At 31.3% G+C, this 18,622-nt stretch overlaps 1 protein-coding gene across 2 annotated transcripts in view; it reads left to right on the top strand.

Annotated features, from left to right (window-relative positions):
- The window catches only part of ND-15 (NADH dehydrogenase (ubiquinone) 15 kDa subunit), a 46,223-nt gene extending 31,586 nt beyond the window's left edge, over positions 1-14,637 (top strand). For both annotated transcript variants that reach the window (XM_089595304.1, XM_089595307.1), the window contains exon 2: positions 14,251-14,637. In XM_089595304.1, the coding sequence (XP_089451430.1) occupies positions 14,251-14,557 (307 nt within the window). In that variant the 3' untranslated portion in view covers positions 14,558-14,637. The remainder of the gene's footprint in view (positions 1-14,250) is intronic.
- Positions 14,638-18,622: the final 3,985 nt, after the last annotated feature.

An 18,622-nucleotide genomic window follows, 5' to 3' on the forward strand; every position in this document is an offset into this window, starting at 1 on the left:
CTTACATCGCATAACGAGAACACCTTTTAATTGAATAATAAAATTTTTTTAAATTAACTAGAGAAATTAAAACTTACTATAGTATAGATAACGCAACTTATAAAGGGGTTGATGAATCAGACGATAATATTTATTTAAACTTTTTCGGTGGAAATGTTGAACAATATTCGTTAAGAAATACCACCTCATGAACTAAATCTGAAAATTGGTACAATAGTGATGTTACTGAAAAATTTAAGTATATCAGATGGACTCTGTAATGGAACACGTTTACAAATCACAAAATTATTCCAGTATAATATAGAAGGAGAAATAATAACTGGAGAGAAAAATGAAAATAGAGTCTTCATTTCAAGAATAACTTAGGACACCGGAAACTCCTCAACATTACCGTTTATTTTGTGTCGTAAACAATTTATAATCGTTGTGGCGTTTGCTATGACAATATACAAATCCCAAGGTCAAAGTTTCAATAATGTAAATTTGTATTTAAAAAAACCCTTATTTTCTCATGGTCAATTGTACGTGGCTTTATCAAGATACAAAAATAAAAACTATCTATTTATTTAAGTAGAAAGGCAGAAAAATACAAAAATAGAAAATATTGTTTGGAAAAAGATTTTAACATTATTTATTGACTTTATTTGACGATTTTTATAGATAAATCGGCAATATTCATGGTAATAAATTGAAAGTCACTTATTAATATGTTATTATTTAACAAGTATACATTACATAATGTAAGAAAAATGGTGTGGGGGGCCTGTAGTGGGGCAGTGGGGGGTCTGTGGAGGGGCTGTGGGAAGTCTGAGAAAAAAGTTACAAAATGTCAAATTAGCGATGAAAACGGTCAAATTTCAGCTTATTTGTGGGGGGGCTGTGAAGGGTTTGTAAGGGAGCTGTAGAAAGGATAAGTGGAATGCCTCACTTGAATATAAATAAGTGTATATATATATATATATATATATATATATATATATATATATATTAGTGGGGCTTTGCCCCCTGCAGGCTTCACACGCCAACACCCCCCCTTTTATTGTGTTTTGTGTAATTTTTTCAAAATAAGGTTTTTATTATTATTTTTTAAAGCCTCAAAAAATGATAAAATTAATTGTTAGTATAAAAATAATATGTTGAAGTATATCTTACAGAATTTGGAAGACCATACCATTTTTTAAAAATTCTTGGGAATAAATTTTCTACGCTGGGGAATGATTACTGGTCTGCGTTTAAGGAAATATGAAAAACAAGTTGCTAATTTCAAATAAAAGTGGTAAAGTTTATATAGACAGAGAGATGTGCCCTTGACTTTCTGTTGGTGAGCTTTATTATTCCTTCTAGTGGCTCTCTTTTTTAAATGAGCTGTCTATTCTGTATGTGTCAATAGATACTTCTAAGCTCTTATAGCTATATATGTCCCCTGCGCGCTTTGCGCACCAACCCCCGTAATTGCTAATTACATTTACGAAGTATGGAAAAAAAAAGAATTATATTGATTGTTACTTAAAATTTGTATATGTGAGAAATGTATATTAATCATAATTAATCACATGAATTTTTAACAATCATTTTTTATTTTTTCTGACTTATAACAGCTATTTTTATGGGATTAGGGGTTATTTTGTTATTAGTTATAGAAAAAGCTAAGGTAAATAGAAATTGTTTTTTGTACAATATAAATGGTAGCGAAAAAAAATTGTTTGTTTGTAGTGTTATTTTTGGAAAAAAGACTTTATTTCCTTTTTTTTCACCTGTGATTATTTTAGCATCGATGTTGTATTTGAATAATTTTGTAATTTGCAATCTTGTACCATTGCAAAGTCCTTCAGGTATGTTTAAGTTTCGTATTAACATAACAATAGCGTAAATTTTTGAATTTAATTCATGTGGAGCAAGACCTTCTTTAACACTATTTAAATATTCTGTAGGGAAATCAATATAACAATATAAATATTATCGTCTGATTTATCCACTCCTTTGTGAGTTTTTTTATCAATACTATAGTACGTTACTAATGTTCCTACCATATTATTTAAAATTTTTTTGTTCAAACAATGAGTGTATTCATTGTGAGATGTTAGTATAGCTTTACTTATAAAAGAATCATTATCATTATTCAAAATTTCAGAATATACATCATTTGTTTTCCATGTCTGAGGAATTATAAAAGTTTTAATTTTGCCTTCTTCTATATCCAGTAGCAAAGAAGAAAATTTTTTACAAATTAAACTTATATTATTTTTAAAAAAATATCTAATAAAAGCCAAAAATTGGAAAATTTTATGGTTTCTTGAACAATAGTAATTTTGCTTCCGTTTTTTACGACTGGGAGAATTTAACGAAAGTCTCCACCTAAAATTATTACTTTATCTCCAAAAGGTTTATTACTACTAGATAAATCTTTTAAAGTCCTATCAACGATTTCTAACGCTTTTTTCGGTATCACAGAAGCTTTATCTCAAATTATTACGTCTTCATTATGTAATTCTTGTTTATCTGGCTCAAACTGGTAATAATACTTTTATGATAATTCAAAAGTGTACGTACGTTTTACATGCAATAAGAGTTTTTCAAACAAAAGCAATTATAATCGTCATATACATGAATGCAATGCGAATAAAAAACCGTGTTGAAATGTAATATTATTAAGAAATAATTATTATTTACTTTCTAAATTGTTTTTTCGATGTTTTTGAGTTTGGATAAAAATATAAACATATTGTATAAACTAATAATAAAAGTAGTAAAAAAATAACCTTTAAAAAAAAATATAAATAATAAAAGCAGGATAGAAGTAGTAAAAATAGTTGTAGGAATAGTAATAATAGTAGTAATAATAGTAATAATAGTAAAAAGTAGTAGTAGTAGTAGTAATTTATAATTTTCTTACACAGATCTATCTCCAATTTTAAATTTAAACTTCAAGTTCTTGGTAGATGTAAAAGGAAGAATTTTTTTTTCGTCGCAATCTAAGAGTCTAATTCACTGTCAAATTTTCGTTTAAACATTTTGTAACTTTTTAAAACGAATTTACGAAGTAAAAGTAAACGAAGAAAAAAATAACATCGGGCCAAAATTTTGGTCGTAAAAATATTTACCTATGGGCCAAAATTTTGGTTAAAAAAAATTTAAAAAAAAAAAACAATTAACTCACGATACTGTTAAAACAAAATTAATTGGTAATTCTAACAATATCGTAATTTTGTAATTTTTGCAATATTTGAAATCTTTCAATACGGTATCGTTTTAAATATATAGAAATTAGGCATTAGTCAGGGAAAATAAAAAATGATTGTTAAAAATTCATGTAATTAATTATAATTAATATACATTTATTAAATACATAAATTTTAAGTAACAATTAATATAATTTGGGTTTTTTCCATACTTCGTAAATCTAATTTGCAATTACGGGGGTTGGTGCGCAGAGCGCGCAGAGGGCATATACAGTTATAAGAGCTCAGAAATATCTATTGACACGTACAGGATAGACAGTTCATTTAAAAAAGGGAGCCACTAGAAGGAATAATAAAGCTTACCAATAAAAAGTCAAGGGCACATCTCTCTGTCTATATAGACTTTACCACTTTTATTTGAAATTAGCAACTTGTTTTTCATATTTCCTTAAACGCAGACCAGTAACCATTCCCCAGCTTAGAAAACTTATTCCCGAGTATTTTCGAAAAATGCCATAGTCTTCTGAATTCTGTAAAATATACTTCAACATATTATTTTCATACTAACAATTAATTTTATCATTGTTTAATGCTTTAAAAAATATTAATACAAACCTTATTTTGAAAAAATTTTACTTATAACACAATAAAAGGGGGGGTTGGCGTGTGAGGCCTGCAGGGGGGCAGAGCCCCACCAATATATATATCCGTATATTATATAGTTGTATTGACGAAAGTGAGTCTCAGCCCCCTCGCTCCCCCCATGCTCCCCCTTAGCTCTCCCTCGATTTACGTAGTTGTTTTTGTTTCAACGTAATTTTTAATCAAACTATATTTGAGTGAGCTCCCCCCGCTCCCCCTCAGCTCTTCCTTTACCTCCCCCCCAATAAAATACTTATTTATCTAATGTTTTACCATCATAAATGTTTAAAAATATACGCAATTTAGTACCTAAGTCGTACCTCGTTTTTAGGGTTTTTTTAAGTCGCTGATCATAGGTCTTTCTCTGTCTATTCGCTTTCCCTTACTCACTATGTGTCTCTGAAGTACCATTAATTGTTTAACTTGATTAAACTTTTGCATTACAAATCTCTTTCTGGTCCATGTCTACTTTACCCAAATATAAAATTCTTGATTACTTAAGGACTTTATTAAGTAAAAGACAGAATTTAGAAGGAGGTATAATTAAATGGACAACACAATCAAGCTTTCAAAATAATAATTCATTCTGTTAGCTTAATGCTGTGACATTTTATGTGTTATTCTAATTCATCTGTTCTTTAAAAACCCTTTTTACATTTTTCACATTTTTTTTTTTTTTCATGGTTTTTATGAATTAACATACGTCTGTTTTAATGTGATGATTTTTAAAGTTACATATTTTTGAATTACTGAAACATTTTTAGCTAAACAATATTTTTCATTTCTGATTTATTCTCGGATGCAATTTGAATAAAAGTTCTTTTTGGATTCTTACATCTTAAAAAAGCAACGTATAATTTTCCGTAAGAGAATAAAAGTTTTTTAATATACAATCAAAACTCTGTTTTTCTGATTTTTTAATAAATATATAACATGCTCATACAAAGGGAAACTGTTTTCTATAGCAGCCAAAAGGTAATTATAATAAGGTGCCAGTATTCAATGTTATTCTAGGAATATAAACTTTGCTTTTTTTTCTCCCATAATTATTTCTGCTTCTGTATAATAATACTTAAATAATTTTGTTATTTTCAATCTTGTACCTCTACAGAGACCGTCTGATATACTTAAAGATCTTATTGACACTACTATAGCATTTATTTTTAATTTTAATTCGTGTAATGGACCCTCTCTAATATTAAGTTAAAATACTATTGGTGAATTATTATTTATGTTAATTTATCTATGTTAAGTTAATCATATGTTTTATCAACTCCTTTGTGAGTCACGTATTCTGCTGTTGTGAACTAAATTTCTGTCTGCATTGATAAATACACGAGTAATGTCGTTAATTTGTCTACTCAATCTGTTAGTGGGTGGTTGGCGCGCAGGGGGGCATCAGCCCCTCTAGTATCTATACATATATAGACATATACATATAGTAATCGCGGCGATGTTTGAAAGGTTAAAAATTGAGGTTATGTTTGTTCATAGTCTAACCCATGCCTATTTGTGCACCTTGGTCATTTAGATCCCCTTTAGAAAACCTGTAGAAATAGTTATTTTTAGCCCCTTTTGCTTCTCTTGCAAGGTAGAGTAACTGTGGGCATTACTGGCACTTCTCCAACTACTGGCAGTCAATAGAAATAAATACATAGGAAATTATTTTATAATGATAAATATGCATAAAAAAATTCGTGGCAAAGTAGATATCTGCACAAATATTATTCAATCGCGTATCAGTACGAAACATAAATTTGAATTATTTCATCAATGATAACACAGACGTGTGTGCAATTCTGTTTTAAAAAATTCAATTTTACAGCAAAAAGCGACCTGCTTCCAATGGTATTGTTATTAATAAGTATAAATCACACGAGAAACAATTTATTGAATTGAAAAAAATCTCAATTTGTCGATAAATACAATAAAAATTAATTTTTATTGTTTTTTCTTGTTTAAATTGTGATGCTAGTATTTGGTACAGTATTTGTCGCTACTGTCGAATTACTGGCAGTTATTCTGTAAGGTTCAGCTATGTAATCTAACGTTGGTAGTAGAAATAGGTAGTTGTTTGGTAACTTGCGATTTTTTTCTTTTCTTGCTACGCAACAGTGTTTGCTTATATTTTTGGTAAGCAGGTATTTAACGAAACACAAAAATGATAAAAGAAGAAAAAAGCATCCGATAAAAAAAGTAAAAAACAAAAACGTTAGGTTAAAAAAAAAAAAAAACAGGAAAGACTATCCTACACCAAGGAGAGAGTTCAACTTGCACTGCATTTATATTTTTTTCAATCATAGATTTCACTAGGTTAGGTAGATTTTATTGTGATTTCACGTTATAAGAGTCAAAAAATTATATTTACCAGTATTACACGGCCAGTTATTTAAATTTAGACAGTATTGGGGGGCCAGTAATACGTGCATGATGTTAGTAATAGGAGCATGTTAAGTATTCGCAAAAATATTTATTATTGATAATATGATCTTATTTATGTCAATTTAAAAAAATCATTTATTGTTTTTTATTAAATAAAGTTAATAATAAAAAAAATGTATTAGTAATAAATGTCAGTAATACTCACAGTTGACCTACAGCGTTTTTTCTCGTTTTCAAAAGTTACGTTGTAATATACATATTTAATATTTTACGTACGTTTTTTTACATACTACCATACATACGAAAAGACTAATAGAAAAAAAACGATTTTTACTGTTTTTCAAAGACGTTAAAGAGATCAAGCAATGTTTTGTGTCAGATATTGTTTCCCTGACAGTACCTTAGCTGTAAGAGAGGCCCAGTTTAGTCCGTATTAAAGCCACGTTACGATTTCCACCATGCAGCAGTAGGTATACCTACTACTGATACGGTGGCGCAGCGGTAGAGTTACAGTCTCGTCGATCTAAAAAGTTAAGCAGAGTCTGCCGCTATTGGTAGTTGGATGGGTGACCGCTTGACTATTATTCCGTTCGCTTGCGCTGGTGATTTTTCGGATCGATTGACTGTCTACTTTATACTATATAGAGATAGAGAAAAGCTTTATCATATATAGATCGAGTAAGTGCGGTGCGCTATTGTGCGCATGCGAGAAGGTGGGAGAGAGGAAGAAGACAGGCAAAACAGATACCCTGCCTGCGATGCAGCTGGTATACGTACATATAATATATATAAATTCACATGTGTGCGGCAGCGTTCACTCGCTCGCTCGTTTCACAGATTAACTTTCCATATAAGTCGCGCCCAAAGAAGTTTCACTTAAAAACGTTATATCCGTTGGTATAAGGTACATACATGGTATTCGTTATGTACCTGTCATCTGCCACTGCTTGTCACTTTAACATATATTATCATGAGAATGTAAAGAACTTTTGTCGATAGTGGCCACTTTAACTATTTTGCTCCATAAGATTTAATACAGAAAATTAATGATAGTGAGGGCAGCACCATAGAAATACATAGTGCAAAGCTCATTAGAAAGTAGATTTTTAAACAGTATATATTTAGCTTTGTCACATGGTCCGAAATTGACAAATAAAAAATACGTTCGGTAAAGATTAAAAAATGCCGCATGTAATGAGACGTATGTAATAATTTTTAAATGTAAATGAGTTTCTATTTGTTTTACTGAGAAAAATGCTTTGACATTTTAACTGTAGACTTGTTAAGTCTTATATTAACATAAATTTTAATCTCAATGCAATGGGTCAGCTATCAAAATGGTGATAGAACTTTTCAAAGAGTAGACGACAAAGAATAACATAAATATAAAAAAGTATTATTTTTGTATGTGTGATATGCTCGATTTATGAAAAAAAAGTAACAAAAAAAAAAAAACACAGACAACTACAGAGGAGTAACGTCAACTTGTACAGTATACATGATGCATGAAAGCATGTTACATGAAATTCTTAAGAAAAAAAATTTTCCAAGAGCCAGTTTACTTTCAAAGGAGCGAGAGGAGTTATATAAGCAATACACACCTATAGACACATAGGAAACGAAAAACTAAGCAAACCAAAAGGAAAGGTTTTTGTTCGCTATATAGATATCAAGGAAGCATGTGACTGAGTCATTAAATATGTACTGAAGAGAATATTACAGGATATGAAGGTGACCGATGAATAAATCAACAGAAACCTTTATCAAAACCTTAAAAACGCTTGCATCATTACCAAACAAAGTTACAGAAATAATTACCTGCAATATTCGCCTGTACTTTGCCCTAAGAGTCTTTTTAACTCTACTGCTAAACATTTACCCGAAACTGATAATATATTTCATTTTAAATCAGATCTTCGCGCGCGTACTTATTTTTCTTTAACAAAAATCTTCGAACTAAACATCTACATCATCCTAGCCCTGCTCTATTCTTTTGACTTATTCTTGTAATTACATAATAATTTTTATTTTTATTTTATTACTAAACTTTAATTGAACTTTATGAGGTGTAACATTATTTTTTGTATTCTTTTTTTTTTCTTTTTTCTTCAAAAATATTTCTTCGTTAAATGATAATTGATAAAAATAAGAAACGTTGTTAAAGTAGGACAAGAAATATCAAAAGAATTTTGGACAAAGAACAAAGCAATACAAGGCTGCCTAATGAGTCCAACGTAATTTATTGTGTACTAAATAAACTTGAATGAAGAAATAAGGAAAAACCAGATAGGGGATGCAAAGAAAGTATGGAGTTTGTCTTACATGGATGATACTGTTCTAATCGCATATAGAAAACTAGAACTAAAAGAAACGTTACAAAGATTGAGAACATATATTAAAAAAAATGAAAATGATACTGAGTGATACAAAAAAAGTTCTTAACTTCGAGCAGAAATAGAGAACAGATAAAATTTATAAATAGGAAGAAGAATTAGAAAAGGTCAATGAAATATGATACTTAAGATATACATTACAAAAAAATCGCAGCAATGAAAGGTATTTGGAAAAGAGAAAAAGAAAAACAATAATAATCATAGAAATTGCATCGAGTATAAGAGAAAAAATATTTAAGAACAGCTACAAAACAAGAATCAAGTTATTCGTAGCATTAGTAGAAAGCATAGCATTGTTAACGCAAAACTATGAAGTTAGACGGAAAATGAGAAGCTAGAAAGTGTACAAACAAAGTATTTGAAGTTGTCATTAAGGTTAGATTACAATCCACCAAACTATATAATTAAAGAAAAATGTAAAATAGAAAAACTAAAAGTATGAGCGCTAAGGAGAGCGTTAAAATTGAGAATGAGAGACTGTGGGATAAGCGATATCGTTACTCTTTCTTCAAGTTGATAAACTTATTTTTATAAAAATCAGTTGTTTATTATATGTATGAATGGTTTTTATCCTCCTTTACATACCTTTAATCTTGAAAAACAGCTCTACCTATTGTACTGATTTTTTGTAGCATAAGGCAACATACTTGATTTTAATATTTTAACAAAAAAGACACTCTTATTTAGTACCCTAATCAAGGAAACATGGTCAAAATACGTACAAAAAATAAAGAAGTATAACTTATAACAATTTTATCGGTTGTATTTAATTTGCGAAAATAGACAGGATAGAATTTTAACGCACTTCAACTTATTTCATAGGTATTTGTAATACATGTACTTATTACATTGAAGTATAATGAAAAAAATTTTTTTTTAACGAGAGGTTAATGAAAAAAAATTCTAAGAAATTGAGCTGTTAAAGTTGGGGTGCATTTAATGAAAATATTCAAAGGCACTCAAGTCCACTTTAAGTTACTGGTGTTCACTTTTTTAATAAAATACACTTTAAACTTGCTCTTTTATCTCGTCTACAAATGTAGATATACATTGCAAGATAATTTGCTAAAAAAAATCGTTTGAGATACAAGTACTATCCAATTTTTTTACGTAAGACTGGTGCACGCAGATTTTAGTAATCCTTCAAGTGACCTTTTTCAGGGATATCATAAATATATACATTCAGTAAAGCACCTTTTTAGGGCCATCTGAAGTCAAACCACTTTGCTAACAAGTATATTTTTTTAACTACTTGAGAACAATATCATTAAATTTACTTTTGAATGAATTTTAACAAAAATTTGTCCAACAAAAGACTATATCATGCTGGCCACTTTTAAACCAAGACAGTCATTCACTGGCAGACATCGTGAGCAGAGCTGTTTGTCACGAGACTGAAAACCCTGGCCACCGACGGCCCTTCCATTCAACCAGAAATTAACGGTCCTCTCTGATGTCTGCGCTCGGTGAACCTTATAGCAAAGCTATAGTGAAAAAAATAAACTTGAGCAAATGTAAGTCTTTCACAAGAAAGTGACACGAACCGACTTCCACCTTGAACCCCTTTAATTCCCCAAAAATGAAGGTGCTTTGGATGTGAACGGCTCTGTTGTAACCCAAGAAGACGTTTAAAAAAATCACTACAGCTAGCTTCAACGTTTTCGAGCATCGTAGTAGTCCTCCTGACCAGTATGGTGCTACAGTAGTAGGCTAGAAAGACCACCCCGAGGTATCCAGGCAGTCACGCTTGCTGGAAACTTATAAGTCAACAAAGTTGGTAAAAAACAGCTTTTTTACAAATTTTTCTAATTTATAGAATTATAGTCATCGAGAATTTGACGCAGAACATTTATCGAGATCGAAATAGCAGTGTCAAAATTGACGAATAAAAAATGCATTAAATTACAGATCAGCTTTTAATTACAACCCTTACGTTGATTATTTAAATATTACAGCTATCCAAATAGAAGGATTTTTGTATTAATTTGTATTCATTTTGGCCCTAAAAAATGTATGGATGAAGCTCCAAGACTCTCTTGCTCTGGTGGTGAACTTTCGTGATTAAAAAAAAATTTAATTACATATTTTTTATTAGTTTTCAATCTTTGCAGCTGTAACCAGCGGTCCTTTTCGTATATTATTACTTGAAAAAGTTAAAATCAACGGCCTTTTTCAGGACCAACAAATATCGTGCAGCATAAGAAATGTACGGTACTTTTCAGCATAATTACATTTTTTAACTTTCTTACAGATTATTATCTAACCACAACTGCATGGATTTCAAACAAAAGTATTTTAAATTAAAATTTTCACATTTCAAGAAATGTGGAAGATGGATGCATAATTTTAAAATATTGATAAACTGAAGATATTTACATTATGTGTACACACTAAGGTGCTTCACTCGGTGAATCTCGGGCCAAGCCGATGACCATCGTAGAACAATTGTCACTCTAAAAAGCAAAACAAACTAACTTCAGATGGAGCTGCTAGTCTACCTTCATTCCTTAGTAAATTTGTGAAGGTTGATAGAAGTGGCCCCATTCGTTTTTTCTTTTACTCAACCTTATTTTACCCTCATTAGTTTTCTTGCAGCCTCCGTCGATTTGCATCCAATATTTGACTCTTTTCTACTTGCTATATGTACGTATTATATAACTCTTTACTATCTTTTAGTATGATGCATACTATGAACGATTGTTAAATATTCCTTCAGAAAATCTTTTAGAAATATACATAATATTCTGTGTTTTAAAGATCAACCTTCAAAAAAAGTATTTTTAGACAACTGATCGAAAATTTCTACAATATCAACACCATTTTTTTACCTTTCTTTTACAAAATTTTTTATATTAAGACACAATACTATTATTTTCCTTATATTTCATAAAATTTTTCAAGTACTGTGATGTTATGTGGTCTGTACTGTGCTGTGCTGTGTGTTACTGTGGTGTTAAAGCAGTACAACATCTATAGTGAAGTGTTACAATAGCGTCTAAAGAAATGCCAGAGTACCATAGCACAGCTCATCATACCGCAGGTATAGTGTAACAAATACTAGAGGTAGATTCATTAACCACTTAGCCCATTAACCTATCTGAAGGCTTGCAATAAGCGACCTTTTATATTGGATTTTTTACTTATGAAAGCAGAGGGCGCAGGATCTCACTTCTGCATGGAGCAACAATGATTTATGCAATAATAGTGAAATTAAGCATATATAATGCACTGAATAAGTAATTTGTATCGTGTAAATTGTCAATTAAGAATAAAACATCTAATAAATTTGAACTTTATAGAATACGCACTTTTAATTATAAAACGAGTTTCTTATACATTAAGCGATTAACCCTAAGAAACCCAATACTTTAGAGTCTTTATGCCGTTATTTGTTTGACAAATGATTTAAATTTTAAGCATTTTCTACAGATTAACCCCATTCTCTTGACATGTGTAGTATTTACAAATTAATTCTGAGACTGAAAGTTTTTGTGATGGAAGTAGTATAATTTGTAATGGTCACTACTATCTGCTCTTGGCGCTGCATCCCGACTCTGCAGAGTTTCAGAGTCCATCGTTAAACTAATAAAAAATAGTAATAATCTTAAGTAACCTCATTTTGAACAGACGCTAACACATGACAAGTTTGTATATGTAATATTATTTATATGTGGCTTGCATTGCGTAATATAGAGTGCAAGAGTAAGTTAAAATTTTGCAAATATGATTAACACCACTTCCTACGTATCGCTCGGTGAAACCTAACATCACAACCGTGAGTCAACAATTTAAAAGAAAAGTATACTGTAAGTAAGAGCACATAAGGCCTTAAGGCTGACAGCTGGTTCGTGACGAACAAAAAATTAAATTTATTTGTTTGTAGAATGAATCTACAAGTTCCGCCCTTCACTTAAAAATTCGAACGTATTATTAAAATATGCACATAGCCTATAATAAACTGTTTCCAATTTGAACAATTTGCAGTAAAGATCGAGTGTGATAAATAATGATTTGGTTCTTAATACTAAAAACCCTCAATTTAGTTGTCAAAAAGGCTTTAAAATAATGTTAAAACATTTTTTTGCGGTCTACAACAGTCCATATACTCGTGTTACCTAACATCACATATTGAAAAAAAGATGGCCAGTACCAACTGCCACTTTCGTAGAGTACTATTCCACGCTTGTGCGTAGTCCTGTAGCAGCGCAATTCGCAGCTTACTGTACAAAGTGTGGTGCACCTATCGTGCATACAACTGTGTGGTACTGTATTCGTCTCGCAAAGGCTTGATGGACACAGCTCTGTGGCTGTCAGGGGTCATCCTCAGCCACCTGGTTCTCATTCACTCCCATGGTATCCTGCATTCGGACGTTCAGTTATATATGTACGCCATGCACGGTGCATGGCATTAACAGTGTAGATGGCACTGTTTCAGGTTAGTTTTCACAGCAAGGTGTTTTTCCAACTGACAAAACTTATTTTTGCTTACCATGGGCCCAAAGTGCAACTGCCGCTTTGCGCCCTCAAGCCATACTTTGCGCCCTTGAAATCACTTTTGGCCCACGGGCAGAAAAGTTTTTTGTGCCCTCTGGACCCAAAGCACTTTTCTGCCCTAGGGTCCAAAGTTATTTACCGGGCGCGAAGTGTGCCCACGGTCGCAAAATTGCACTTTGCGCCCTCGATAAGAAAAACATTATTCACGACTCGGGCACCAACATACAAAAATCGCGCCCTTCGGGCGCTCATGTTTGTACTTTGTGCCCTAGTGACATAATGTACTATTACTACTTTTTTTTTTAATGTATTGACTTTGACTTATCTGTACAGTCGTGTAAAATAGTATTTAGATTCTTCGTTTACCTACTCCAGAATTTTTACGAATTCTTAATTCCAAACTTCAACCATCTTAAAACTTTTTTCTTTTCTAATTGCCATTCTTTTTTCTCAAGTATACGAGTATTTTATACGGGCCCCTTGCAAAGATCCCATCAGATTTCTTTCCATTGAACTATTTAACTTAGTGTTCCAACCTTTTAAAAACTTATAGTAAATTTACTGATAAGCTGGCCAAGTATTAACTTCCTTTCAAAAAAGAGCCCTTTATAAAAATCCAATATTTGTTTTCAAATGAGTGGTTTTTCGATATCTTGGGCACTAATCGTTTTGAAAAGGCTCGAGAACAAAATCTTGATATTTTTTGTCAGGATTCAAACCCACGATCTCTCTAGTTTTTCTGGCTAAGAGGCTAATACGTAAATAATTTAGCTCTAAAGTTCTTTGACTGATCTGTATTTTACTTAGAAGTAAATAATCATCTTTTATAATGAAAATTCATAATATTAACTATAACAGCGAGATTTCTAAGTAGCAATACCTAAAGAATAGTACAAAATATTGCTTCGTATTTCTGTAGTTAAAGATGAATGCATAGATTAGCTTTTATTATTTCACACAATCTTATGTGCTTCTGTATGGTTGAGATCAATTTAACAAAATTGAAAAAATAAACTTCATTTAAAATTTACTAAGTAAGCACAATTTTTTAGGCGTAAGTTTCATAAAGTTATGAGATAAAACTAGAATGATTCCGAAAAAAGACAAATAAACTTAAGTTTACATTACTTCTTGTGTTAATTAATTTTTTGCTGTTTTAGGGCATATCATCAACTTAATATTCAACCGATTATAAAATGTGGATCAAATACATTCTCACCTTCTATAGATGCACAATTGACTCATTGCGCAGATTTTGAAATGAGATTATCAGACTGTTTGGATGTTTATGGCATCGAAAAAGGAATGAAAAAATGTGAAGACTTATTATCTGATTTAAGAGAGTGTTTGCTAAATCCAAAACAAAGACAGCGAGTCAAGTTAATGAGAGAACAGCACATACTGCAATATAAAAAAGGAGAAAGAAAAGAGATGTTTTCAAAACCACCAGCTTACGACGCATATTAAAAGTTAATTACTTCTGAGTAACGTAAAGTAGTTACTTATTAGAATGTATAAATTAATAAAACTGTTCATTTACATGGTTATTAACTTTATTTTTAATGTGTACAGTAAGAAAAAGTACATGATAAAAAATTTTATCAGTTAAACAAACTTACATTTGTTTTTCTCTATTATCTTCAAAATTAAATTATAACATGAACCAATTTTCTATCGTACTGCTTATCTAATAGTTTTGCATTAATGCAATGTCTGCACAATCGTGAAAATTTTTTAAAAATCAAAGAAATAAATTAGTAATGCCATGTAAAAATACTTTTTTTCATTATCAGCATCATTTCTACCATAATTTTTATTGTAATTTTTGTCTTTACCATCGCCATTGCATGGTAGTTCAAATTTTGGTAAATCTATTAAATTTTTATGTTTAATAAATTTTTCTGGACGACTTAATTCTTGAGGTAACTTTTTCAACAGATTCAAGTCTCGATACTATACAGTTATTTTAGTGGGTTATTTACACTTTCTTCCATACTACCACCTTCAACAGCTTTCCTCCACACAATAATGGGAAATTTATTTTATTTCTCCGTGGTTTCTAACACCATCAAATATGGGTTGAGCCCTCTCACCGCCTCTCTTTACTGCCATTCTATACCTCCTGTACGTATATTATCTCCTCTCAATAGCACGCGACAGTCTCTCCACGTCCCAGCGTTCGTACACTGAGAGAAGTTATTTTCAACACTAATAGAATATGTGTCATTGCAAAGCTAATATTGTAAAGCATTAATCGTAAACATAACACGAGATAAAGCTCATCAAAAGCTCTCGAAAAGCTTTTCACAAAATTTGGATTCGATGGATAATTAACGAGATATTGTTGATTTAATAATCGATCAATTCCTCCAATCACAGAGCACTTAGCCTCAGGAGGCGGGGCCTAAGGATTCTGGAGGGGTGACTACGCATAGCTAAACTCTTTTACGGAGAAAGTGGTAATAGGTATGCTAGGAGACAAGGTTACCGACTGCAGAGATTTGATCAGTTACCGTACCAGCGCAAAATTCAAATAGCAAGGCCGAAGTATTTTAACCAGAGATCTGATTTTTGAGAAATGATTACGCACGTCCACTACGCTTATTCAGTGCATATTTTTTTCTCAGTAAATTTCACAGAGAAACAATTCAATTCAAATTTTTTTGAACATGCATCGCCTGATAAAAAAAACCAGAATGTGAGAGGGTCTCATGCGTTGAGCTCGAATACTCAGTAAAACTCTTGATCTTTTAACGTTGAACTACTTGGAGATAAAATTTTAATTTTTTGTATACTGTAGAAGAAGCTCATTTCACGCATTTACTTGGTCCAATTTTTTTATTTCATCAAACTTTTTAGTCTGATTTACGAAAATAAAAAAAATAAAAAATAATATGCGAAATTACGATTAAGCAAGACATGTGCGTTTATGGGGTACACCTCTCTAACGTGTAAGATTTTACTAAAATAGGATCAGTATTTAATCCATACGAAGCTTTATCGTCTGAGAAATAACAGCTACATCTAGAAACTAGAGAAAATCTCACGCTTTCAGTGCGATGGCTCAGCGCGAATCAGAATGCTTATTTTTCCATCTACGTGTCGATAGGTCTTGAACCTCTTGGTCCCTGGAGTACCACATGACTATTTGAAAAAAAGCAAGAAAATTCCGCGCATCGAGCTTGTTCATTTATCAAAAATCTTCTAAATCTAGAGCTTTGATTATCTAATTTTAAAACATAACTATTCTTATGCCCTCCAACGTTGCGTTTCTAAATGAAAAAAGTAAAAAAAAGAAGCCCATTTCACGCTATGAGTTAGTCAAATTGTATGCATTTTGTCAAACTTTATCGTCTACAAAAGGATCAGCATTTAATCCATACAAAGCTCAATCGTCTGAAAAATTACAAGTAAATTTAGAAACGCAAGGAAATCTCTCTTCTTTTTTTACACTTTTTTTTAATTTTAAAGTAGTTTCAAAATTTTGTAAATTTTTTTCCATGGGTAAAAAAAAAAAAAGGAAACAAAAATAAAAATTAGGGCTTCTGCCAGTCAATTACTCTCACCATGTTGGACCTTTCCGCCTACTTGAACTTATAGTGCTTATAACGTTGGAGGGCATAAGAATAGTTATGTTTTAAAATTAGATAATCAAAGCTCTAGATTTAGAAGATTTTTGATAAATGAACAAGCTCGATGCGCGGAATTTTCTTGCTTTTTTTTCAAATAGTCGTGTGGTACTCCAGGGACCAAAAGGTTCAAGACCTATCGACACGTAGATGGAAAAATAAGCATTCTGATTCGCGCTGAGCCATCGCACTGAAAGCGTGAGATTTTCTCTAGTTTCTAGATGTAGCTGTTATTTCTCAGACGATAAAGCTTCGTATGGATTAAATACTGATCCTATTTTAGTAAAATCTTACACGTTAGAGAGGTGTGCCCCATAAACGCACATGTCTTGCTTAATCGTAATTTCGTTTATTATTTTTCATTTTATTTATTTTCGTAAATCAGACTAAAAAGTTTGATGAAGTAAAAAAATTGGACCAAGTAAATGCGTGAAATGAGCTTCTTCTACAGTATACAAAAAATTAAAATTTTATCTCCAAGTAGTTCAACGTTAAAAGATGAAGAGTTTTACTGAGTATTCGAGCTCAACGCATGAGACCCTCTCACATTCTGGTTTTTTTTATCAGGCGATGCATGTTCAAAAAAATTTGAATTGAATTGTTTCTCTGTGAAATTTACTGAGAAAAAAATATGCACTGAATAAGCGTAGTGGACGTGCGTAATCATTTCTCAAAAATCAGATCTCTGGTTAAAATACTTCGGCCTTGCTATTTGAATTTTGCGCTGGTACGGTAACTGATCAAATCTCTGCAGTCGGTAACCTTGTCTCCTGGCATACCTATTACCACTTTCTCCGTAAAAGAGTTTAGCTATGCGTAGTCACCCCTCCAGAATCCTTAGGCTCCGCCTCCTGAGGCTAAGTGCTCTGTGATTGGAGGAATTGATCGATTATTAAATCAACAATATCTCGTTAACTATCCATCGAATCCAAATTTTGTAAAAAGCTTTTCGAGAGCTTTTGATGAGCTTTATCTCGTGGTATAGTTTTCCGGGCTCAAAATCAGAACGCCCTGTATAACTAATGAGGCTCTATCGCCTACGTGCTCCACGCATCAAGTCTCCGATGACTATTGAATCTTGCAAATGAGTACGTTAACTAAACTTAATTTTTTAGTATTCATAAAAATTTTAAGAATCATAAATTAATAAAACATTAAATGAAAATACTTAAAGAATTACTGACCAACAGGCTAACCACAAAAACATACATTACAGATACGTATGTAGCTGTTCAAATAATTTTAATACAGATTAGGCTTATCTACAGTGCAACTAAATTATACGTTATCTAGTATTTCTAGACACGTAACCACCCCAAGGTAAACAGTCACTGAAGTCCGTAAACTATCCCAATAACCCAATTCAGAATAAAATATCAGATTTGAAAAATAACGCGAGACTGATGTCATTATTTGGAGAAAAGCATTAATAATACAAAAAATTTTTGAAATCATTGATAGTACGTGTATTAGGATTGGTCTAATACAAACAAATTAATTGGTAACGAATAAATAATATTGGGTGGTGATTTCCGCCAAATTTGATTACTTGTATGAAGTTAAGGTCATAATATAATAATTAAAGAAACTAAAATTTTCATCTTTTTAAATTGAGTTTTTAATCCAAGAATAACGATAAATACGGAATTTTCATCATTTTTATTTCTTACATTATACAGAAAACAATTTTCATTACAGTAAGCGTTCACTATGACAATTATTGAGCTATATTCGGCTATTATAACCACAAACTTCTTTATACTTGCTTGTTTCATTTTTTTTTCCTAATTGTAAGCTTTAACGGTAGAAGTTTTGGTTTTTACTGGTGCGCTATTATTCCAATTTTTTAATACAGTTCTTAATAGTTGATTTACATCATTTTTTAAAAGATTATAAGACCAAA

This window comes from Copidosoma floridanum, unplaced genomic scaffold, assembly GCF_036245765.1.
Source record: "Copidosoma floridanum isolate Cflo_tuat_1 unplaced genomic scaffold, Cflo_Japanese_pri ptg000002l, whole genome shotgun sequence".
NCBI classification, from domain to species: domain Eukaryota; kingdom Metazoa; phylum Arthropoda; class Insecta; order Hymenoptera; family Encyrtidae; genus Copidosoma; species Copidosoma floridanum.